The 24,636-nt window shown below is 45.0% G+C and overlaps 1 protein-coding gene across 2 annotated transcripts in view; it reads left to right on the plus strand.

Moving 5' to 3' along the window:
• Window positions 1-24,636, plus strand: part of FAM83H (family with sequence similarity 83 member H) — a 170,007-nt gene that overhangs the window by 101,839 nt on the left and 43,532 nt on the right. For both annotated transcript variants that reach the window (XM_069220934.1, XM_069220933.1), the window contains exon 3: window positions 6,450-6,614. In XM_069220934.1, coding sequence (XP_069077035.1) covers window positions 6,450-6,614 — 165 coding nt within the window. The remainder of the gene's footprint in view (window positions 1-6,449; window positions 6,615-24,636) is intronic.

A 24,636-nucleotide genomic window follows, 5' to 3' on the forward strand; every position in this document is an offset into this window, starting at 1 on the left:
TGTGAGTGACTACACAAAGCCTGTGCACATTGTTCACATCCACCTAAAATAGTTCCTTTCTCCTCATTGACAAAGCTGGTTCAAAGTGTGAATTATTTTATGATAACTTCAAATACCGACCATTTATTTTGTCTGCACTTTGGATGCCCAGTTAGATGGTGATTTATTTTTAGTCTCCTTTAGGTTGAGCCTAAGCGTTCGACCTGGTGTATACTTTTAGTTTACTTCTTATGGCTTAAAGCTATTTCATTTGTTGGTTGCAGTGTCCTTTGAAAGCCCTTGCTCGCTAGTGTTATTTCACTTTGGTTTCTTCATCTGTTACTGTGATGGACTTTTTTTTGTTATGTCTTTGTTGCTGGCTTTTCACTGTTGTTTTTTTTAGGCTGGTAGGTGCCTGTTTTATTGCAGCATTCCATTCCTCCCACCTTCTCCCATGTTGCTGACATTTGTATTGGCTTCATTCCAGTGCATTCCTCATTTACCTCTGGCTCCTAAAATAACTTATTTTTACAAAAGAAACACCTGGTCTTTTTGCCCACAAAATGCCTGTTCTGGTAGAATATAGCTAAACCTAGAAGCAATGATGTGAAACTTGCTTTGCCTTGCAGAGTCTCTCTCTCCAGGGCCCCTCCCTGCGATCACTTAGGACATTGCGCACAGGGTATTGCTTTTCTCCTTTATTGGGGCCATAAATCTTCTCAAGCTGCTCTGCTATTCTTTACTTCATTAGAGCTTTGTTGAAATGGGAGGCAAGAACCTTGCAAGACTTTTCATTCTGGTAAAATTAAAAGGAAATACTGTGCCAGCCTTATTTTCCAATATCTGTTCAGATTTTTCTGATGTCAGTAGCCGCCAGTGACCAGAAAAACATGGCAGGAAAAGATGAAATTATGAGACAGGGTTGACCAATTTATGTGGCAAGAAAAGTCCAGTTCTGAATTTTCAATGCCAATAGCTCTAACTCAAGAAAACGCGAGACCTATTGTAAATGCTTGTTTAAAGGTGCTGTAATAAAGTGCTTAAGTGACACTCTGACATTATAACTGTCTGCAATTTGAGTGCTTGGTTGAGTGGTGATTTATTCTTGTTTCTTTCACAAATAATAACAAATGCATGGCATAACGGAGAGTCTTTGTATTTAAAAAACATAACACTAATAAAGTGGTGACCATGGACATTATTTAGGGGTCGCCAGGGGTCGCTGCTGTGACCCCTGGCTTGCCCCTTGCGACCCCTGGCACTGCCTTTGCAACCCCTGGCCTCAGAAGTGGCAAAATTACTGCCAAGAGTACAGGGGTATCTCAAATTCCTAACGTCTGACTCCAACCTCTTTTTCTGCTAATTTTTATTACACTGATAGTGAAAAATATGTTAGTCACTATTAGTGTAGTGAAAAGTGAAGCAGCAGGATGTGGAACGGACTTTCACTGGCATTTAGGAAAAGAAAAATAAAGTGGCTTCAAATATATGTTGCGTGATTGTATGGAGGTGAGAGCAAATCTATCTGAGAAAGTTTGTATATATGATGAGAGTGAATTTGTCTGAGAGAGTCTATATATCTGTGAGCATTTATGTTTGTATGTGGAATCATGTCTGTGCATGTGTGAGTGAGTAAATACAAGTGAGTAAGTGTGACTGAGAGAAGGTGAATGAGTGAGTCAGGTAAGAGTGAGTACCTAAGACAGAGTGAACATAAAGGAGTACAAGTGAGCTCTAATGAGTGAGCAAGACTGAGTGTGAGTGAATGAATGTAAGTGAACGTAAGTGTGCATGACTGAGAAACTGCTATGATTGCAAGTCTGATGTTGGGCCTGGCATGCTTCTTGGCTTGTAGAAGCTCCTTTGGCAAAATGCTGGCACTGACCTACTGGAGGCAAAACTTGCATGTTGGATATCCACAGCAAAGGCTAACGCTGGCCACATTATAGGTCAATTTTGGTATGGAGGACATGTGGAAAAGTTTCAGCGCTGATATACTTGAGAAAATTCTTGGAATAGTTGACACCTGTTGTTAGAAATGGGGTCTCTAGATGGCAGTCGGTTTGCATCCTGTTGAAGTAGGGACCCTCACTCTAGTCAGGATAAGGGAGATACCCGCTCAGATTACCTCTGCTCACCCCCTTGGTAGCTTGGCACGAGCAGTCAGGCTTATCTCAGAAGCAATGTGTACAACATTTGCACATAACACACAGTAACACAGTGAAAACACTACAAAAGGACACCACACCAGTTTTAGAAAAATAGCCAATATTTTCTATATAAAACAAGACCAAATACGATAAAAATCCAACATCCATTAATATGGATTCTGCAAAATGTTCTAAAAAATACAGTTCCTTGAAGTCGATAGCTCCACCTGGGGTTAACATGTCATTATGATCAACAAAACCAACAGTTCAGGCCGGTCGTGGGCCAGCTACGGTGTTGGGAAGACCCGCAAACAGTACCTTTGGAATTGCAGGGCGTTGTGATCCTCGCGGTGAGCTCTGGAGAGTGGCGTTGGTTTTAGAGTCGATGCAGGAGTCATCAGGTCCTTGAAGTGACACGCATTGCAGATTGAACTCCAGGCTGATGAAGTCAGGAGTGCTGCCGTGGATAGCGTCGGGGCTGCGGTGCGAAGTGGAACGATGCAACGTGCGGTGCCCACAGGTCACGGTGCAGGCAGTGGCTCACTGACTGCATCCAGCGGCTTCGGTGAGACCAGGGCTGCGGTGTAATGTGAGGCGTCACGGTGTAGGCAGCGGTGTCATTGTTGTTGAAGCGCTGTCATCGGTGGGCCAAGCCGGCAGGACGGGACGGTGCTTTGTGATCCGCACGAGCTGTGTCCACAGGCCACGGTGCAGGCAGGGATGCCTGGTGATGACACTGAGGTCGATGGTGCTGTCGTCAGTGGGCCGGGGCTGCAGTGCGGGACGGGATGGTGCTTCGTGCTCCTCACGAGCGGTGTCTACAGGCCACGGTGCAGGCAGCAGTGCCGGTGTCAGCACGAGCGTCATCATCAGGGATGCCTGGGCTGCGGTGTGAGCAAGTTGATGCCGGAGTGCGGGGCCTCCAGGTCGCAGTGTGAGCAGCGGCTCAGTGAAGTCGTCTGATGATGGCATCGGTGAGACCAGGGTCTCTGTGCGAAGCGGGCAGTGCAGCATCGGCAGGTCATGGTGCAGGCCATCATTGGCGGCACCGCAGTGGTTTCTCCTCTTGAACAGCACAAAACACACAGTTCCCAGTGCTGCAGGTCGAGGAAACTAAAGGTGCCCCAGAAACTTCCAACAGGAGGCAAGCTCTACTCCAAGTCCTTGGAGAACTTTCTCAAGCAGGACACACAGCAAAGTTTACCCTTTGCACTCTTTTCAGGCAGAAGCAGCAACTGCAGGCCAGTCCAGCAAAGCAACACAGCAAAGGGACAGTACTCCCCCTCCAGCTCTTCAGCTCTTCTCCTGGGCAGAGGTTCCGCTTGATTCCAGAAAGATTCTAAAAGTCTGGGGTTTTGGGCCCAACACTTATACCCCTTTCTCCCTTCGAAGTTGGCAAACGTCAAAGCAAAGTCTCAAGTCTTTGTAAGATCCTTCCTTGTCCATTCCAGGCCCCAGACACACACCAGGGGGTTGGAGACTGCATTGTGTGAAGGCAGGCACAGCCCTTTCCTCCCTCCACGCTAGCTCAGATGGGTCATCAGGATATGCAGGCTGCACCCCAGTTCCCTTTGTGTCACTGTCTAGAGGAGAGGCGTAAACAGCCCAACTGTCAAACTGACCCAGACGGGAAATCCACAAACAGGCAGAGACACAGAATGGTTTAAGCAAGAAAATGCCTACTTTCTAAAAGTGACATTTTCAAACTCACAATCCAAAAACCAACTTCACTAAAAGATGTCTTTTTAAATTGTGAGTTCAGAGACCCTAAACTCCAAATTTCTATCTGCTCTCAAAGGGAATCTTTGCTTTAAAATTACTTAAAAGCAGCCCCCATGCTACCCTATGCGAGAGATAGGCCTTGCAACAGTGAAACTCGAATTTGGCAGTATTTCACTGTTAGGACATGTAAAACACACCAGTACATGTCCTACCTTTAAAATACACTGCACCCTGCCATGCGGCTTTCTAGGGCCTACCTTAGGGGTGACCTACATGTATAAAAAGGGAAGGTTTAGGCTAGCAAGTGGGTACACTTGCCAAGTCGAATTGGCAGGTTAAAACTGCACCCAGAGACAATGCAATGGCAGGTCTGAGCCATGTTTGCAGGGCTACTCATGTGGGTGGCACAACCAGTGCTGCAGGCCCACTAGTAGCATTTAATTTACAGGCTCTGTGCACGCATGGTGCACTTTACTAGGGACTTGTGAATAAAGCAAATATGCCAAATCATGGATAAACCAATCACCAATACAGTTTACACAGGGAGCACTTGCACTTTAGCACTGATCAGCAGGGGTAAAGTGTGCAGAGACAATAAACCAGCAAAAACATAGTCCAGTGTACCATAAAAACAGGAGGTCAGAAGGCAAAAAGACGGGGGAGACACGCCAAAAAGATGCCAGGGCTAACACCTGTGTACATTGTTTACTCTGGCACAGTGGGGGAAATTCTTGATATATGGGAGGATAATGTGGCATATGTCAGGGGGCCATCCATGCCAAAATGTGGTCCTTGACATAGTAGATGTAACTTTTTACATAGTAGCCCTCCCACAGTACACGGGCATATCAATTAGCAAAATTCTGGCACTGGCATATTGTATGTAATCCTTCGGCTCATTGGGACTGTTGGATTTCAATAGCTTGACACACCATGAACGGACTTAAAATGCACTATTAGACTCAATTTTTTTCCCCACAATTTTCCCAGGGAAGAGAACTTCCAAACCCAACACCTCAATCCCCTCAAAAAGACATCAGACTCACTTTGCTTGGTTACTATATTTCAGGTAACTGTTCCTTTGACATATTATATCCACACCTTTACATATGATTTGCAAAAATATACAGTTGTTTGTGTTACATTAATCATTAAATTGTTATGGAACTTCACTAATGTTAATTATTATGATGTCATTAGGATAAAGGCCATGTGACATCACTGCCTAGGAAGATTCAAGGTCAAAGATCATATGATGTCACTTCCGCTACCCCTAGCATTTTGGTGACTATGTACACATTTGCTGCACCTTACAGCTATGTCAAGAACACATTGCACCCAGGACTGAAGCAACACTGACTTTAACTGGTGCCATATCAATATATGACATCTGGGAGACAGCGTTGAGATCCACACTGAAGTGATGAACATCTATACCTTATTAGTCTTAAAGACTCTGGCTAATTTCCCATTCCACTGTTTTGTTGCTCACTATAGCATTGCAGACACAGAACAGGCATGTGCAGATCAGTCTTGGTTGTACTAAGTACTAGTCCTGCCCACTAGTAGGATATGTCTCCTCTGAAGTGTAACCCGAATGTTTTGGCCTTTCTGGGTCACATCATGAGATGCAGCTTGAATCCTGAGGGGAGAGGGGTATAAGGAGCCACATCTAGTCATACTTGTGCCACCTAGAGCAATTCAACAAAATGATGGCTGGACAAAGTTATACATACCCACCCTCTCATTGGCTCCTTTCCCTCCACTTCCTTTGATAGTTTGTTTTAATGGCATTTATAAAGGACTCTACTGGCTGACTGCTTTGAAACTCTACAAAAGCAATCCACCAGACATTTTCACATCCACATGTTTTTGGAATGGGAATGCACGACTGCTGAGCCGCATTGCCCCTTAAGGAGATCTTGAGTTCTGGGCTGGCCTGGGCCTCTGGAAGGTATGCAGCACCGCCAGGCCTGCAAGTGACTCAGACTCTGCCTTTGACCTGTCTACCGCTGGAAGATTACATTTATGTGAGATTAATCTGGATGAAAGCGGCGCCTGTTTCTCTTTACAGATGACACATGCATTAGTCCACAATGTCAGCTACACTAGTTTAACTTGACTTGCCAAATACATAAATTATACATCTAGCCACTGAAGCGCATCATTTTCTTTACTATTTAAGACTGTTTAAAGATATTTTTATTAGAACTTGTTACTGACGTCACATCGCTTTTCTACTTGTCCCAAAAGGGGATGTCACACCAAGCTGACACTGGAACAGAGAAGACAATACATTTTGTCATTTTTATTTATCAGAGAAACAAATATGTGTGTGCATGCTAGAAAGGGATCAAGAAATTTAGATTGCACTTGCCAGTGACTTGTATTAAAATGATAACCATTTTTCCAGCATGTTTTTCAACATAATGGGCTCCCAAAAGGGATGCAGCCCAGAGCCCTGGACTTCCCTATATAGCACATCTGGCCTGACTCCAAAGGTATTGTTTCTTCTGTGCTACGGCCAGTGTCATGACCTCAACTCTTCATTTGTCACCGAGAAGGCCAATTACAACAACATGTCTCCTTGTTTTTCAGGTGGTTGCCTTGGTGATGGACATTTTCACCGATGTGGACCTCTTCAGCGACATCTTGGATGTGGTTGCCAGGCGAGTCCCCGTTTACATCCTGCTGGACCATATGAATTCACACCTCTTCTTGGAGATGGCTGCCAAGTGTCGGGTCAACCTTAACTACGCAGAGGTAAGGGACACATTCTGCAAAGGACTCGCAGAGTTGTTTCTAGTCAGTCATTGTGTTGTGATGCTTGTGGACAACGTGTGGTCATTTTAAACAATACTATTGCCAAGAAGTGCTATCAGTGAACTCTGCAGCATAGATGCTCACCAATTGAAGCACTGGGGTATACGTTTTGCCACACACGGCTTTGCAACCTTCTTTGAAATGCCCCCAGATCTTTCAAATGAACTTCTCAAAGTAGGACCAGTGACTGCACATGGATGTGTAAAAAGCGGTGGGCTTTTTGTATCTTTCCTTGTGGCTCGGGTTTTGTGGAAAGAATGTAACTTGTTAGCAATGCCTTGTGGACAATGCAGAGATGTATGAACTGAGTACAAAACTCATTGCTCTCGATATAGTGTTGGGGTGATGTGTTCCCAATGCCTGATTCCGCCTGAGTCTGGCCATCGAGCTCTGCAACACTTGTAAGTCTTATACACAAATAAAGACAGTTGCAGTGGTCGACTTGCAAAGCACTTTTTGAGTTGCAATATTTAGGGTTTTCTTGGCAGCCCTACTGAGCCAAAACACAGGATTGTGACGTTTTGTGAGATTTGAATTAACTGTAGTGTCAAAAATAATTTCAAGAAATATGGTTGCAAGCTGAAACCTGGTGCGTATGAAATAGAGGCACATGTGTTTTTTGGACGTGGCTTTGATGACATTGCCATTGGGTTCTTCCTTAGCTACAGTGAATCTAGTCATCCTATGAATGCAACGACTTCCATGTTTTGAGGTCATTAGGTGGCTAGTTATAAAGCCCATGTCTTCTATGTCCTGTACTGTAGTCGTGGTGTTGGTCCTTGGCATTATTTGAGACCGGTTGACCACAAGTTACAGATATTCCTCCTAGCTGGGATCCACACTAATTGACGAGTCCTGGAGCCAGGAGGAGGCCTCTGGGTTCTGACGACAGTGTCATTCAGGGTAAAGTCTTACAGTCTAGCTTTGTAGGAACAAGTCTATCCAAACCATTGCTTCAGCCACCCGGGCTTTCCTGTAGAAGCGATGTCAGAGCGACTGGCTCAAACCAGGTTTTAGTCAAGTCCAGCAATAGGCCACACTGGATCAATTCTACACCCCCTACCAGTAGCATTCTAATGTGTGATGGTTAGGAGTACTGGTTTGGTGCTGTGGAGGCATCAGAAGCTAGATTTGGAGTTCCCAGGTGGCTGCTTTGATAGAAGGTGTTGCTTCTTTTTCTAGTATTTTGGCCCAGAAGGGTATGTTTGAGGGCTTCTTGTACCAGCTTATTTGAGCCCATTTTGTGAAGGATGAGGGTACCCACTTATCACCGATTTGTTGAAGATGTGAATGCAACTGCAGTGATAAGAGTTTGGCTAATAACATGTGGCACGCGTCAAACCTTTCCTGGAAGTGACTGAGACTGAAGTAATCTTGGTGAGCTGGAAGGCAGAGAATGAAGTAGTTTTGGGTTAGTCAGTGGCGGGTTTGAGAGTTGGTGGGAAGAGTGGGGTTGATTTTTGTTGCTGGACAAGAAGCAGGAGTGAAGCACACAGCTGGTGGGACCTCAACCCCAGCGTGGTCAACTCAGCTTTCATGTTTCAGAGCCCAATACATTCATGACCAGTAATTCTGGAAATAGTAGTAATACCTGTTGTTTACAGTGCTTAGACGCGGCAACACTGCGGCATAAGGCGTTATAGGAAAAACATCATTATGTTGCTATTATCATCTGAATATATTTCTTCTCATAGACTAGTTAGTCCTCTCGTGTGGGTCAGGCACTAGGGGGGTCACGTCTTTACAATGCGTTGATTAATTGTTATGTTATTGGAGGGGAGTGGCTAGATATGTACAGTCATTGCCCTGTACACAACTCCTAATATTTTCACTGTCAAAAATATAATCTTAAACTAACAGACCTTTGCCGTAACCATGACTCGCTGAAGTCTCAAAGTACAGGTGTCACCCTTCTAAACAGTACATATGAAATGCTGTTCAGGCTTTCTTAAAATTAATAGATATGATGTGAAATCAAGAGAAGGCAATTTTGGGGTTCCGATTAGCAGTTTTTGAATCAAGAGGTAGTCTTGAAGCTAGGAGTATCAGAGTCGAATAAGCACTTTATTAGGTCAATTGGGTCTGCCCCTTTCAACCATTGGCTTTCTTCGACCACCTCTTTCAGCCATTGGTTTAAGACATTATCAGTCATGCCACTGCTCAACCTGAAGTGTTCATCTCTCACCTAATGTTATTGCTCGTTTGAGTGTATCCTTCCGCTTCCACTAGAGTGTTTGCATTGAACTGCATGAAGAACTACTTTAAAACAATAGCCCTTCCTGCTGGCTCACTCCTGTCTGTCTCACTCTAATGTGCTAACGCTGCATGCTTTAAAGCATTACACCCAGACCTTTGCCAATGTCATTCCAGATACATGACCTCCTTTGACAGCTCCTCCAAGAGGCTTGATGTCTCATCTTCTCCATTCTGCGGTTCATGGTTTGGCGCTTGGCAGTGCTGCTGCTGTTGCACGATCCACCTGAGATCATGCTCTTGATCGCCAGGCATGATGGGGTGCTTGAGTTGACCACTTTGCAGGTGGCATTGTGTGCCTTGTATGTGCTTTGTAGGTGATGTGGGTTGGTAGTGAGAGCTGGCGGAATTCTCTGAAAGTAGCAGGGGATTGTCATGTGTCCAATGACCTTTGATGTGACATGTTCGGCAAAGAGAGTGCTCATGGAGTGAGTCAGGTGTGTTTTGAGAATGCCTGCTCCAGAGTGTTGCCACAGTCAAGAGGGAACAGGGCCGATGCTTGGTCATCAGTTCTGAATTCAGATTCCGGTAGAAATGCCCTTATTTTGCAGAACCAAGAGAGTTGACTGCAGGTGGTTTTGGTCTTTTGGTTCTTGAAGCTTACCGTGATGTCTGTGTTCCTGTAGTGGTGTGGCATGTCTGGGTTGACCTGTGTGTGAAGAAAGGGGGTGATGTAGTGGCATGATGTGCCCGTGTATTTATGGGCGGAGTAAGCTTTGTGTAGAATGTTGAGCGTGGATGCGTTGAAAACGTCACGATGCATGGAATGTTGGTGTCTGTGTCCCGGGTGAAGTCTGGGGGTTGATCATTTTTGGAGGAAAAATGGAGCCTTAGCAGGGCCTGCTTGCTGTGCTGCAACCCAAGGGGCCAACATGGAATAGATATCTCACTTCTTACTTGAATGGCTCTAGACTCCTGCTAGGAGACCCTGCCTGCCAACTACAACTGTTCCATGCCAAGGATTTTGGCGTTGTCTGTGAGTGGTGAGGGGAAGCTATCTCTATTCATTGTACGGAGCCGCCTTGCACTTCTTGTGGTTGATGTCGGTGGCAATGAAAACAAAGTCTGCCTCTGTGGGGTTCAGATTAACTATTTATGTTGTGGCCAGAGAAGACTTCCAGGTAGAGCTGAGTTTCTTCAGAATAATGATGAATCGTGATGTCCTTGTCTGCAAGGGGATGCCTTGTACGGACATGAGGGGAGAGTGGCTAAGAGTGTGAAGTGCATGTGTGAGAGTGGTTGCAAGTGCTAGAAGAGTGCCTGAAAGTGCATAGAGCTGGACTGAAGGTTTGCAGGAGGAATGTACAGGACCTGGTGCCATTGCCCATTACAGTTGTGTTTGTTCAGGAGGTACTTACGTCTTTGCAAAGCATAGTTGTGCCAATGCACACTCTGGCTGGGGCTGTGCAGCTGGTCATTGAGTGCAAAGTATAGTTAAGCATATGCCATGCAAGATGATCGTAATGTGTGCAAGTGATGATGTCCTCAAGGACCTGGTGTTCAGTTTTTATATCCTCCAGGGCTACATTCTGGACACTAGCTTATTTCAAGGCACAGTCAACCTTAGCCCCTGCATGGGTTGGTGCCAGAGACCAGGGAGGGGTTACGCCAAGCATTTTTTAAATGGTAAACTATATTAAAAATGTGAAAAATGCCTCCATTGGAACCTGCCAGAACAGGTCAAGTGGGCGTGTGGCAGGGCGGAGGCATAGAGGTGTGTGGAATGAGAGTAATGTTGGAGAACACCTGATAAATAAGTGCTGACAGGCACCCCTTTGAGTCAGGAATGTCTTGCATGTCCATCAAGAAGTCATTTACAAGTTACAACACAGCCTGTATGTGTGTGTGAAAGTATTTGTATAGCGAATAGTGAATAGTAGTGGAGCTATGAGCAAACGCGCAAGGCCTACAATGCGATTCGTATTTGTTTAGAAGGAAGGAGTTTAGCATAGGTTCCTATTGTGTAGGTAGGTGGTGATTTTTAAACAGATGGGTTTTCGGTTCCTTTGTGAATTGCAGGAGGGTAGAAGGCTTTCTGAAGTTTCTAGGGATGTTGGTCAACCTCTTGGTTGCATAGGTGGAAAAGGTCTGCCTTCCGGACTTTTCCTTTGTGCATTTCTTAATCTCCAGTCTGATGACCTCCTGGCTTGGCGCTGACCACCTGAGGTGGTTAGTTTTTTTAACCTTTCTACCTGGTATGAGGGACTGGGGGGGTTTCTAAAGGACTCTCATGTGATGCAGTTGGCCTTGAAAGGAAGATGATTGAGAAGAGATAACACCTTTGGGCAATGGACCCCCACTATATCATGATTGGAACATGGGGACCCCCACTGAATCATTATTGGAATCCGGGGACCCTCCCCCCACTGACTCATTACTGGAAGCCAGGGACCCAGGCCTAAACATCATCGATGATTTGGACCGCAAAACAATACACAAAAAATACAGAAACAGGCATTTATCAAACACATACACAAATGATAACATTTTATTTAATATGCAAATAAAATAAAAAAATTAATAGGAAGGTTGGAGCCTATCTAAATTTAATTTAAACCAATTTAAACCACACACTGTGCATGCTATGTTCTGTCTGATGCATCTGCACTGCTCCCAAGAATCATTCTGAGGATACAACAAATTTAATTTTTAGCCTCTAGTTTCAAATTCCTTCACATTTACAGTACATTTTAAAACTTTCAGTTGTACAATTAGCAACTTTATTTATATACACTTTATTAAAATGTTAATATTAATGAATTTTCTAAGCAGTCGTGGGCCCCCTGAGGACGCTTTGTGTGCCCCCAGGGGTCCCTTGACCACAGTTTGGGAACCACTGCCTTAGGGTTAGGGCATGATGGATGGTGGCTTACTAATGGTGGGAGGAGGAAGAAGAGGAGAGGGTAGGCGTGGAACACAAGGTAAACTAGGTAGAACAAGGGTGTCCAGAATAGGTCTGGCAGCCACATCCATGACACATTTTCAAATAACCGCTTGCTATGGAAAGAACCTTGGTTTAGATCCTTTGCAGGTAAAGTGATCCCCAGTCGAAATATTGGACATCTGACGGGTCCTGCTCTCTTGTACCAACTTTGACCACCACTGGGCTAAGGTTGCTCGGCCACATCAGCCTCAGAAGGTGTAGCTCAGATTGAGATCACAGCGGGTAACCAAAAGTGGAAGTGTGTCTGATGGAACAAGGGCAGTAGTTCAGAATCTGCTCATTTCCTACAATTGGCTTTTTTATGCTTGTATTTTAATATCTATGCTGCTCTGTGATGCTGAAAAGTTACTTCTAAGCCCTTCAGAACAAAGTGGTCACCATGAAGCCGGGTGGCGAAGGAGCAGGGTGAAGGAGTAAGATACAAGTGGGTGATGAAGGGAAACTGGGATAGGGTTCTGTAAAGTTGTTCTTATCTTCACAACTTTGTGGAGATGTTTTTTTGTATTGAGATTTTTGCCTTACAATAACAAAACACAAGTACAGTGCCGTTGTTTGCCACTTGCAACAACAACAAAAAACTTTCCACCATGAACTTTGTGAGGATGTATGTAAACCTTTGTAAACGTTGCAACCATCAAGAAGGGAAAAGCTTGCCAACTTTGTCAAGGGTATTGTGTTTGGATCCCAGGTGTTTGGTTGGTAGATGATGCTGGATCCAGCATTAGAGAAAACGTGTAAGAGATTTCCAGGATCCATCCTGAAGAGACACACCGAGTTGAACAAATTCTGCGATTGGCAGGAAGCCAGTAAAGTTCTTTCGAGAGCAGCGCAAGGTGCTCCTTAAAATCAGAATGGAGGGTTAGATGGGCTGTTTGCCTGTGTACCCGCTGTGGTTTGAGTTCTCATAGGAAAGACACAAAGTAAGGGGAAGAGTAATTCACGGTAGGTTGTGTTTTGCTTTATTTTCTTTTTTTGAATTGGATGGAGTCTGATACCGTGGGGTGTTCTTACTTGAAACTGTGTGTTCCTAATGGTGGCTCCAACCTCAGGTATGAAAGATAGGTCTTGCCTAGAGTTCCCACTTTGTGTTTTTACTTTTGTGCTTAAAGTAGAAAATGGGACGGAGCAAGGTTGAAGTTTAAGGGGAGGCTGATCAGAAGTATCACACTTTTGGATCTGTTGAAAGACAAGGTTACTTACATTTGTCCAGACTTCAGTATATATCGATCAGGAGTGTTGGTCCCTAACGGTGAAAGCTATGTCATAATTTCAGGATATCCAAGTAGGATAAATATCAGTGGAATTCTTTTACCAAATCAGTGGTTAATGAAGTGGATGAAGAAGTTGCAATCTACAAAAAGGCATTTAATTGCACCTGGGAGGAAAATACACCATTCAGGAAGGAGTTTAGTAGTGTGCCTATGTGTCTGTATATTAACATGCAAAAAACAACAGGTGTAAATGCTTTGATACAGTTTTATCTCTTTTTCTCCAGTGCAGAAAACCCCTCACAGCCCCCTCCCTCACACCGAAATAGTCTCCTGCAATTGCGGTTGTAAGATGTTTGTCCAATACCTCCAAACGTGTAGGTTTATGGGTGTTCACAATTTTCCAGGAATTCCCAGCTAACTTCCAAAATCACAGGAACAGAGACACTCAGACAGAAACCTCTGTGGGATTAAATCCCTTAATGAGACAAATCAATTTTTTTCTGAATTCTCCAAGTTGTTATGCACTTGTACGTGAAGCTGTGGGTCCATGTAAATCTGATTTTCTTGCACAAATCCCTTCAAATTTGAAGTCCAATGGATTTATCTCTTTGGCAAAAAGTCTGTGCCCCGGCTGTAAAAAACGGCAGTAGCTCATTGTAATTGGACTACTGTTAATGGGACCCAGGTGGAGTCTGCTCAGAGTACATGCGTCCATTTTCTTTTTGCCTCTATGTGCAAACTTCATTTTAAACTATTGTCCCGGAGAGTCCGGTTCCAGAGCTGGTTTGGCTGATGCCAGAGAATTAAACTGCATCTTTCACCACTGCCATCCTCTTGTTAAGGCAAAACAGACCAGCGGAAGATTAACAACTTTCCCTCAGAGGAGACGAAAGTCCCCCTTGAGTTGTAGGAGGCTGATGTGAGGAGTCATGCCCTGAACCAACTACAGCCCATGTGTTTGATGGTATACTGCGCTCCCAGTCATACCACAGTGACTCTCGTGTTACTGTGTAGCTCATGTTCACCATACCAGAGACCCCACATCAATGCACGGAACACAAGACTTTGGTGACTGATTGCAGGTTCGAGACAGAAGTTGGTGAAGAGTTTTCATCCGTACTCTTTCAAAGGGATGGCATGAATGCAAGAGGTCATGCAGCCTTAGAGCTTCCAGAACCACACTGGAGGACATGTGTAGGAATATTGAAATGATCTCATCAAGATCAGACCCCTCGCCACATGAAAACAAATCAACTTTTGAACTCTATCACTTTCACGATAAATTGTAGTTTTTGGGAGGAAATCAGGTGGGATTTCTTCAAATCTATTGGGATCCCAGGTGTGCATAGTGTTGCAAAGTCTCTGCAAACATTGATCCAAAGTCTAGTCATCTGTGCAGAAAAATAGGTCAACTCCTTGTTGGTGGTGATGTGTAGCCATCAAGGAGAGAACCTTTATTAAAGGGGCTATCAAGTGAATATAAAAAAGCTTGTCCTATTACCTAATCTGACATCATCAACAATCCCCAACAGTGAGGGTTCTGGAAGGTCCCTTTGTTTGATGATATCCGGTTCAGCTGTAACATCAATAGTAACATCACTCACTTGGTGGCATATTTAACACTCTGCGGCTGAGTTTAGACTGGAAGGTCGGATATAATACTGTTGGGCTCCAGTTGTAAACCCTCTATAATGATGAGGCTTCTCTTTGATTGCATGGGAAACTCAGCATCCTGGAGGGCCACTGGGATCATCTAGTCTTTTCTCTGTACAATCCCATAGAACATAGCCGAAGTCTGCATGTGGAAAGATGCGTATTGGGTCCATTGGTAAAGGTCCATACTTTGCCTGATATCCCTGAATTTTTTGGAGGATATTAAAGTACCTGGAGTAAAAGTCTAACCTCTTGTTGTTCTCTGGAGCCTTCTCTAATGGTCTAGGAGAGGGGTCTCCAACCATTTTTGTAATAGAAGCTACTTGGGTTCAATGAAAACCATCACGAGCTACTATTATTACTATTACTGTATTGTAACAATGACCATAAAAGACAAAAGTACATTAGTGGCCACCATACCAAAGATAACTAGCAGTGATCACCTCAGTTGCCAGTGCTGCTATAAAAAGGTGTTGTCCAGGTGGAATGCCAGACAACATAGCTGCACTGAATCACTCAATTACTAGCATTAAATATATTTTTGAAATTTTACCATTTGCTTCAAACATCAGCTTATGAGTTCTGAAAATACACACATTTACTTTTCAAAATGACGCTTTTAAATGTTAGTATAAAAAAGTAATGCAACAGAGCAAAAGCTTCTAGTTGGCTTCTGTAGGGCTGCACACTTGAGAGCTACTTCTGGGTAGCTGGAGAGTTACCAGTAGCTCGTGAGCTACTCGTTGGAGAAGCCTGTTATAGGAGCTCTAGCAAGGATGTCTAGTCTGGTCGGTGATGGTTGAGCAAGCAAAAAATGGGTAAAGCATAACTTTCCTTTTTATTTTAAAAACCTACCCATCCTCAGTAGTGATGGTAAAAGGACAACACTGGTCTACTCACACCTGAATCTTTCCCTTCAACCCACCCTCCCCTGAGGTTGCATGCTTCAAGATGTCTAGAAGAGATTCTCACACCCTCTTGAAGAAGTCAGGCTGAGGTCTTTGGGATGTCTCATGAGGCTTAGGGGGGTTTCCTTAACAAAATCTGCTTTTTTTTAGATGTGGATGATATCCGAATTTTAGAATGTTTTAAGCTTTGTGAAGGGGATAAGAACCTGTTTTAGTAGGGTGTGAATTAATCCTAAGGACTCTCATATCCAATTTATGGTCTTGCCTTTCTCCAAGACCACGTTCATGGAAGGCAAAAGCAGAGTTTTCAGTTGAAGGGGAAGTCCGTGACCTTATCATGGATGTCGTTGCATGTGGCAAATGTGAACAACCAAGCATGGTTATGCATGCACGGGGAACAATCCATGCCCACGGTGTTGTGTCAGCTAAGTTATTCTTCATACTACCAGAGCGAAGCAGTGTTCTCTCCATCTAAAGACCACAAATGAAGCCTCAAGAGGGAGAACATCCAAAACCTTGTCAAGTTCATCCTAGCTTTTCCTATGATAGTATGACATTACTGTTCAGTGTTAAGGCGCCTTTTTTAGTAAGATTTTTTTTATTTGTGTCTCTCATGCTTTATCTTACTTATCCAAAACGTAGGGAGGGTCTGGAGTCCTGAGATTGCTGCGACTACAGCTGCCTGTGCCTACAAACTGCCCCTAACAACAGGATTCATCTTTGAACGCTTGGTGCTTATTATCTAAAACTTTAAGTAATTCTGGTTCGAAGGGGCCAGTTCCAAGTGAGCAGCGCCTGTTGAGTCACTAATGGTTCCATTCTTCAAGCTTTGGTTGATGTTGTCAACTGGTTAAAGGGTGCTGTTGAGGAAAGGACAACAAAAGGAGGTGAAATTAACAATTAAAATCTGAATAGACCAGGCCGTAGAGCGGGATAATGGGACATGAGGTTGGGCTACAGGAGAAGGGGAGAATTGTGTAAAGGATGAGTGTGAGAGGTCTGAATTTGGGTAGTTGGGGGTGCTTTGTTGACCAGAGGTCCCACGTCGGCTCTTTTTCTTGATGGACAGTGCTACAAGTGTTATGTGATGGGTGTGCAAGGCGGCCATTGTGCACATGAATTTGAATAAGTGTTTCTGTGGTTGTAAAGGCAAGGGTTTCTCAAAGCGATCATCAGAGTGTTTTGTTGGAAACGGATTTTCCATTCTATAGTGAAATGTGGGGAGTGTTGATTGTTTGGGTGGGATGGATAGTGAAACAGGAGGTCTGGGCAGTCTTGAGGTCTAACCCAATTGGTATCTGACCCCACAGCGAGGCAGGTCACATGCCAAATGTAATTGTCACAATTAGTGACTTCATCACTAATTTAAAATCCATCCCTGTGCTGTGGTCAGACAAGGGGGTATAGTTTTCTTTGGAATTTGTGGTCAATCCCTGGTCAGGCAGGCCTAGCAATGACTTTGTGATGGGAATCTGGTTGTGACATTTATAACTCCCCCATTGATTGCTAGGTTAAATTTGGTTAATCTGGTAAAGAGTTTGGATGACCCCTTCCTTCATCTCTCATGTCAGTCTCTCCTGGAGCTACACGCTCAGGTGCAGAAGACCTTGTGGTAAGCATCATTTCTTTAACATCCAGGCCTTTACTCTTGCGGAGCTATGATCTACCTCAGACCCTCTCTTGAATGGTGTCCCTCCACCCAATTCTGACAAGTTGTACAGCAGGCTAACTACAGCCTCCGACGCAGTGGGCCCCAGTCAGGTAGGCGCCTTCATGTGGAGCAAAGCGATCTGCCTCTTGGTACAATAAATCACTCACTGAGACTAAACGCATGTAAGCGTCTCAGACAAATTTGGTCCAAAGGCTGCTCATCTGGGCCACGGTCAATATAATGCTGCCCTGAGAAACTATAAGACAGAAATTGCAGCTGCTAGAACACATCTTTATGCCTCCCAGATATGAATGGCTAATATTCCTTCTCAGGAATTGTTTACAATAGTTTGTGATTTACCCACTCTGAATGTTTACTGCTCTTCTAGAGTTGGATGATCCCCTGTCGGTGTTCTCTAAAACCAAGATTCAGGCCATTTACAACTCATTTCCCACATTAAACTGCCCTAGGATGTCTTCCTGTTCCTCTTTTCTGACTTTCTCAGAAACTTTAGCAAATCAGACGCACTTGTCTCACCAGATGTTTTCAGCGATTTGCCTGTTCATTGGCCCCTCAAGTCCAGTAGTTGATCAGTTCTTTTTCAGCTGCCTGGATTCCGGTAGAATGGAAAAATGCCCATCTTGTATCCCTCTGCTAGAAAAGTCTTCCTTGGATAAAGATATAATGAGCAACTATCGTCCCATCTCTTTATCCCTCTTCATTGCCATGAGAAGGAGGTATCTGCTCAACTTTCCTCACACATCTCCTCAAATTCCGTTTTAGATACTACCTAGGCAGGGTTCCATCCAGCCCATAAGTGTGCAGATGGCACCAATTCCAGTGCAAAATGAGCTCTGTATGATCATTGACCATGAAAGAGTAGCGGCCCTTGTCCACCACTTTTGATACTGAATCTCACAGTGTATTGATTGCCAGACTTCATGTGGTGGGCATTAGAGGCCAGGCCTTGGATTGCAGCTGCCATTTTCTCTGTGACCATAGTCAACAAGTTCTCTTAGCTTCGTATCAGTCTTCTCCAGTGCAACTCATGTGGGATACCCCAGGGCTCATCTCTGAGGCTTAGACTTTTTAACATTTATGTTACTCCTCTGGCCAAATTGATTCACTCCTTTTGCCTGTCTGTCCTGTGTTATTATGACGACACTCAGCTGATTTTAAGATTGGATGGGAACTCTGATGTTTATATTCATAACTTTTGCTCCTGCCTCACCAAAGTAGCACCTTGGAAGAACAACAGATGTATGAAACTTAATGAGATAAGACGGAGGTGATCGTTATGGGAGGTCTACTCACGATCTGGTCTGCTGCGTTGTAGCCGGAGTCACTGGGGCGTTGTCCTTCTCTTTCCACTTCTGCTAAAAACCTGGTAGTGTATTTCAATGATAATCCGTCTTTTAAACCTCAGGATGCTAAGGCGGCCTCCATGGTCTTCTGTCACTTTATAGTCCAGATGAACGTGCTTTCGGTCCTTCCTCAGCGCACTCATTTTAACATTATTTATGTCAGTTGTCGGCTCCAGGGTCAGGCTGGCCTATACAGCAATCAAACTGTCGCATAGGCTCTCATTATCCTAATGAGGCTGCTGGATTCGGGCGGCAGAATCAACTGAATTGTGGTAACTAAGTCCAAATCCCCACCATGTGACAACTGTCGGCCTAATCCGGTTTTCCGGCTAACTAGCAGCACCTCATCCGGGCACATGACAGAACTGACTCCTCAGGGAAATCGTGGTCGATCAGACATCAGTCTCACACATGCAAAGACAAACAGAGGCAGAGAATGATTCAATAGGGTTTATTGAATTAACTGCATCTTAGATAAAATGGCATGAATTGCAATAATGAGGATGATAAAACACGCTAAAAGCAAAATGGTGACAAGAAGAATGAAATACAAGAAAAGTCCCACCATATTGCCACTATGCATAATACATGTGGTTCCTACGTAAGCTATGTTAGCGCACAGCATGATAAACCCTAATCTGCCCTTCAGGTTTCCCCACTGGGAAGACGTCATTCCCCATACCTGAGCAAGGAAGCCTGTTGCCTAGAGAGACACCGTCCCCATGTAGGCCAGGGGTCCGGCAGTCTAAGCAAGCAGCTGTAGCAAAGGCAATCAGCAATAAGCATGCGGTCGTGCTCATCTGGCTGGAATCTCCCTCTAATGTGTATGGGACAGAGAAGTGTTTTTATAATAAAACAGCTGATGTTCTGAGAAAATGTCCGCACGCAAAGATGTGAATGTTTCTGTGAATGTTGGAGACACAGCGTACCACTTTTCCGGCAACTCTATATCACTGCAGCCTTGAGGAAAGCACAAAGTGAAAAGAATGTCTTGCGAAAGACTCAATGCTTTCCTAGGCGAAAGAACAACTAGATAAAGAAAATAAAACAGCACCACAAATGTGGCCTATGCTAAAAAATTAAAATGAAGCTGAATAAAGGTAACTGGGCTAAAGTGCACAAGCTACAGCCCTAGCTGCTAAAATAATGTGTCTAAAAACATGGCTATACAGCAAAACCATTCCCGATAGCTGGTCTGGCAGGTCAGTGTGTAGGCTGGTATTTGAGTAGTTGTGGGCCAGTATTATGAGTAGATGGGCTGGTTTTTACTGTTAGCTTCCCTTATATTACGACTTTACAGTCATGTGCTTCTCTAATCGGGCCACTTTATTTTGGTGTCTGAGCCTAATTTTTCTGTCAGATAGACCCTGGTCGGGTCCAGACTGGACTATGCCAATGCTCGTTATTTGAGTTTTCCTGCAGTTACTACCCCAACCCCTTACAACTGGGCAAAGATACAGCAGCAAAGCTTTCGCTTAATGTTCTCCATTCCGCTCCAATATCGAGCCCCCTAAAAGATCTGCACAGGCTTCCCCTCATTAAACTTGTTATGTTCAACAGCCTCTGCATGATTTAAAGCACTGACTAATAATGGCCCAATTGCATTTCAACATCTCTTCACTCATTATCTTCTTGCTTGCCCGCTTCGACCTGCTGGTGCATCCTTGTTATGAATACTGAAAATCCAAACTTCTCGACAAGAAGACTGGTCCTTTCCATTCAAACTGGTGTCCTTCTGGAGCTCCATTCTTTCTGAGGTCCGTGCCATCTACTGCTATATGAAGTTTCAGGAGGCATGAGAAACTAGGCTCTTCCAGATCCAGGGCATGCCACTTTCTCGTCTAATGTGTTGGCACCAGAACACCTTTAAACATTTGCACGCCTCACAAAATAAACAGAATTAAAAAAGTAAAGTGTCCTGCAGATACTTAACCGTTTCTTGAGCCATACCAAGCAAGCTATGTCCCAGTCTCAGTCTCTTGTCAAGTTTATTGTGCTAACAAACTTTGAACATATTATCTTGTATCCCTCAATCACTCCATAAAGCCAAACAAATCATAGTAGGTGAGCTTTGCTTCATCACTTTCCACAATCCCAAATTCATGGTGCCTTCAGAGTAATCAGTCACCTTCTTCTGTTAGTGTCCTTTGTTAATACAGAATTTCTCTGTCTCTCTGCTCATCTTTCATTATTTCTTAAATATGTCTGTGCCTTTGTCAATCAGCTGACTGTATTATGCTATTTTTACCATCATCCATCACTGGGAGAGGGCAAAGGCATTGCCTTTCTTGGACCATGGTCTCTGTCTACAATCAGAAATGTTAAGAAATATCATATAACTCTCTCCCTATCCGTGTGTTTGATGTGCATTTGTATATATTGATATATCAGAAGTTCAAAGGGCGAATGGCTTGCAAATGTCAGCAGAACCATGAGATGACAATAACTGTATTGTAGCTTACCCAGACTGATCTCTGGCTCTTAATCACCCCTTATCCACGCGAAGACCTCCTTCCACAATTAGCATGGGAATTGCAGTGCTTAATGTGGGCCAGTGGGGGTCACCGGCATTTATTATTGGGGACCAGCATTTATTTTTCCACATGAGATATTGACCATGAGCAAGAGATGGAAAAACACACACTGGAAAGGACGAGGAATCAAAAGACAGAAAAACAGACACAAAGGGAGAAAACAGGGACTAGCAAGAGTGAGATAAAGGGAGAGCAGTGTCTGGTAGTGGATTAAAGTGGCACAAGGTAAATTCAAGAATACCCAGCCTTGGTATCCTATGTGCTGGTGTTGAATTGCACCAGTCGCGGTCTTCTGAGAGAGCACTGGAGAATTGGGATTGAGAAAATGAAAAGTGACCTGCACAGGAAAGGGACTGTTATGTCTTGGCTGTGTGTGTCTGTGGCTCATGCTGGTGTCCTGATGCACTGGCATCTCAAGCCTAGATGAATGTTTTGTTGTTGCATCCTATTGTCCTTGGATTTCCAGTCTTCATGACCTCAAATGAATTTGGCTTTTGGTGCAGTGATTACGCTGAAGTGTCAACAGTATTTGCTTCTCGTGTGCTGGGGGAAGTGGAGAAGTCCTACTCTGTGATTGAAAAGGAGATGTTAGCTTGTATGTGGGCAGTGCAAAAATTCAGAAGCTGTTTGCGTGGTACCCTCTACACTATCAGGATGGATCAAAAGCCCCTTTGTCTTCATTCGTGAAGACTATGTGCATGCTCTGAAAGGTTGACTGCTAGGTGTGAGAAAGTAGCCTCTTTCTAGCCTTGTTACCCCCACTTTTGGCCTGTTTGTGAGTGTATGTCAGGGTGTTTTCACTGTCTCACTGGGATCCTGCTAGCCAGGGCCCAGTGCTCATGGTGAAAACCCTATGTTTTCAGTATGTTTGTTGTGTGTCACTGGGACCCTGCTAGCCAGGACCCCAGTGCTCATAAGTTTGTGACCTATATGTATGTGTTCCCTGTGTGATGCCTAACTGTCTCACTGAGGCTCTGCTAACCAGAACCTCAGTGGTTATGCTCTCTCTGTACAAATTGTCACTAACAGGCTATTGACCAATTTCACCCATTCATATTGGCATACTGGAACACCCTTATAATTCCCTAGTATATGGTACTGAGGTACCCAGGGTATTGGGGTGCCACGAGATCCCTATGGGCTGCAGCATTTCTTTTGCCACCCATAGGGAGCTCTGACAATTCTTACACAGGCCTGCCACTGCAGCCTGAGTGAAATAACGTCCACATTATTTCACAGCCATTTACCACTGCACTTAAGTAATTTATAAGTCACCTATATGTCTAACCTTTACCTGGTAAAGGTTGGGTGCTAAGTTACTTAGTGTGTGGCCACCCTGGCACTAGCCAAGGTGCCCCCACATCGTTCAGGGCAAATTCCCCGGACTTTGTGAGTGCGGGGACACCATTACACGTGTGCACTGTACATAGGTCACTACCTATGTACAGCGTCACAATGGTAACTCCGAACATGGCCATGTAACATGTCTAAGATCATGGAATTGTCACCCCAATGCCATCCTGGCATTGGGGAGACAATTCCATGATCCCCCGAGTCTCTAGCACAGACCCGGGTACTGCCAAACTACCTTTCCTGGGGTTTCACTGCAGCTACTGTTGCCAACCCCTCCGACAGGTTTCTGCCCTCCTGGGGTCCAGCCAGGCTTGGCCCAGGAAGGCAGAACAAAGGACTTCCTCAGAGAGAGGGTGTTACACCCTCTCCCTTTGGAAAAAGGTGTCAGGGCTGGGGAGGAGCCTCCCCCAGCCTCTGGAAATGCTTTGATGGGCACAGATGGTGACCATCTCTGCATAAGCCAGTCTACACCGGTTCAGGGATCCCCCAGCCCTGCTCTGGCACGAAACTGGACAAAGGAAAGGGGAGTGACCACTCCCCTGACCTGCACCTCCCAGGGGAGGTGCCCAGAGCTCCTCCAGTGTGCTCCAGACCTCTGCCATCTTGGAAACAGAGGTGCTGCTGGCACACTGGACTGCTCTGAGTGGCCAGTGCCAGCAGGTGACATCAGAGACTCCTTCTGATAGGCTCTTACCTGTGTTGCTAGCCTATCCTCCTTCCTAAGTAGCCAAACCTCCTTTTCTGGCTATTTAGGGTCTCTGCTTTGGGGAATTCTTTAGATAACGAATGCAAGAGCTCATCAGAGTTCCTCTGCATCTCTCTCTTCACCTTCTGCCAAGGAATCAACCGCTGACTGCTCAGGACTCCTGCAAAACCGCAACAAAGTAGCAAAGACGACTACTGCAACCTTGTAGCGCTGATCCTGCCGCCTTCTCGACTGTTTTCCTGGTGGTGCATGCTGTGGGGGTAGTCTGCCTCCTCTCTGCACTAGAAGCTCCAAAGAAATCTCCTGTGGGTCGACGGAATCTTCCACCTGCAACCGCAGGCAACAAAAGACTGCATCACCGGTCCTCTGGGTCCCCTCTCAGCACGACGAGCGTGGTCCCTGGAACTCAGCAACTCTGTCCAAGTGACTCCCACAGTCCAGTGATTCTTCAGTCCAAGAATTGGTGGAGGTAAGTCCTTGCCTCCCCACGCTAGACTGCATAGCTGGGTACCGCGTGATTTGCAGCTGCTCCAGCTCCTGTGCACTCTTCCAGGATTTCCTTTGTGCAGAGCCAAGCCTGGGTCCCCGACACTCTAACCTGCAGTGCACAACCTCCTGAGTTGTCCTCCGGCGTCGTGGGATCTTCTTTTGTGACTTCGGGTGAGCTCCGGTTTACTCCTCTTCGTAGTGCCTGTTCCGGCACTTCTGCGGGTGCTGCCTGCTTCTGTGAGGGCTCCCTATCTTGCTGGGCGCCCCCTCTGGCTCCTCACGCAATTGGCGACATCCTGGTTCCTCCTGGGCCACAGCAGCATCCAAAAACCCTAACTGCGACCCTTGCAGCTAGCAAGGCTTGTTTGCGGTCTTTCTGCGTGGGAACACCTCAGCAAGTGTCTTCACGACGTGGGACATCCATCCTCCAAAGGGGAAGTTCCTAGTCCTCTTCGTTCTTGCAGAATCCACAGCTTCTACCATCTGGTGGCAGCCTCTTTGCACCCTCAGCTGGCATTTCCTGGGCATCTGCCCAATCTCGTCTTTGTCGCGATACTTGGACTTGGTCCCCTTGTTCCACAGGTACTCTCATCTGGAAATCCACTTTGGTTGCATTGCTGGTGTTGTTCTTTCTTGCAGAATTCCCCTATCACGACTTCTGTGCTCTCTGGGGAATATAGGTGCACTTTACACCTACTTTTCAGGGTCTTGGGGTGGGCTATTTTTCTAACCCTCACTGTTTTCTTACAGTCCCAGCAACCCTCTACAAGCTCACACAGGTTTGGGGTCCATATGTTATTCGCATTCCACTTTTGGAGTATATGGTTTGTGTTGCCCCTGTACCTATGTGCTCCTATTGCAATCTATTGTAACTTTACACTGCTTGCATTACTTCC

This window comes from Pleurodeles waltl, chromosome 2_2 (assembly GCF_031143425.1).
Source record: "Pleurodeles waltl isolate 20211129_DDA chromosome 2_2, aPleWal1.hap1.20221129, whole genome shotgun sequence".
In the NCBI taxonomy this organism is placed as follows: Eukaryota; Metazoa; Chordata; class Amphibia; order Caudata; family Salamandridae; genus Pleurodeles; species Pleurodeles waltl.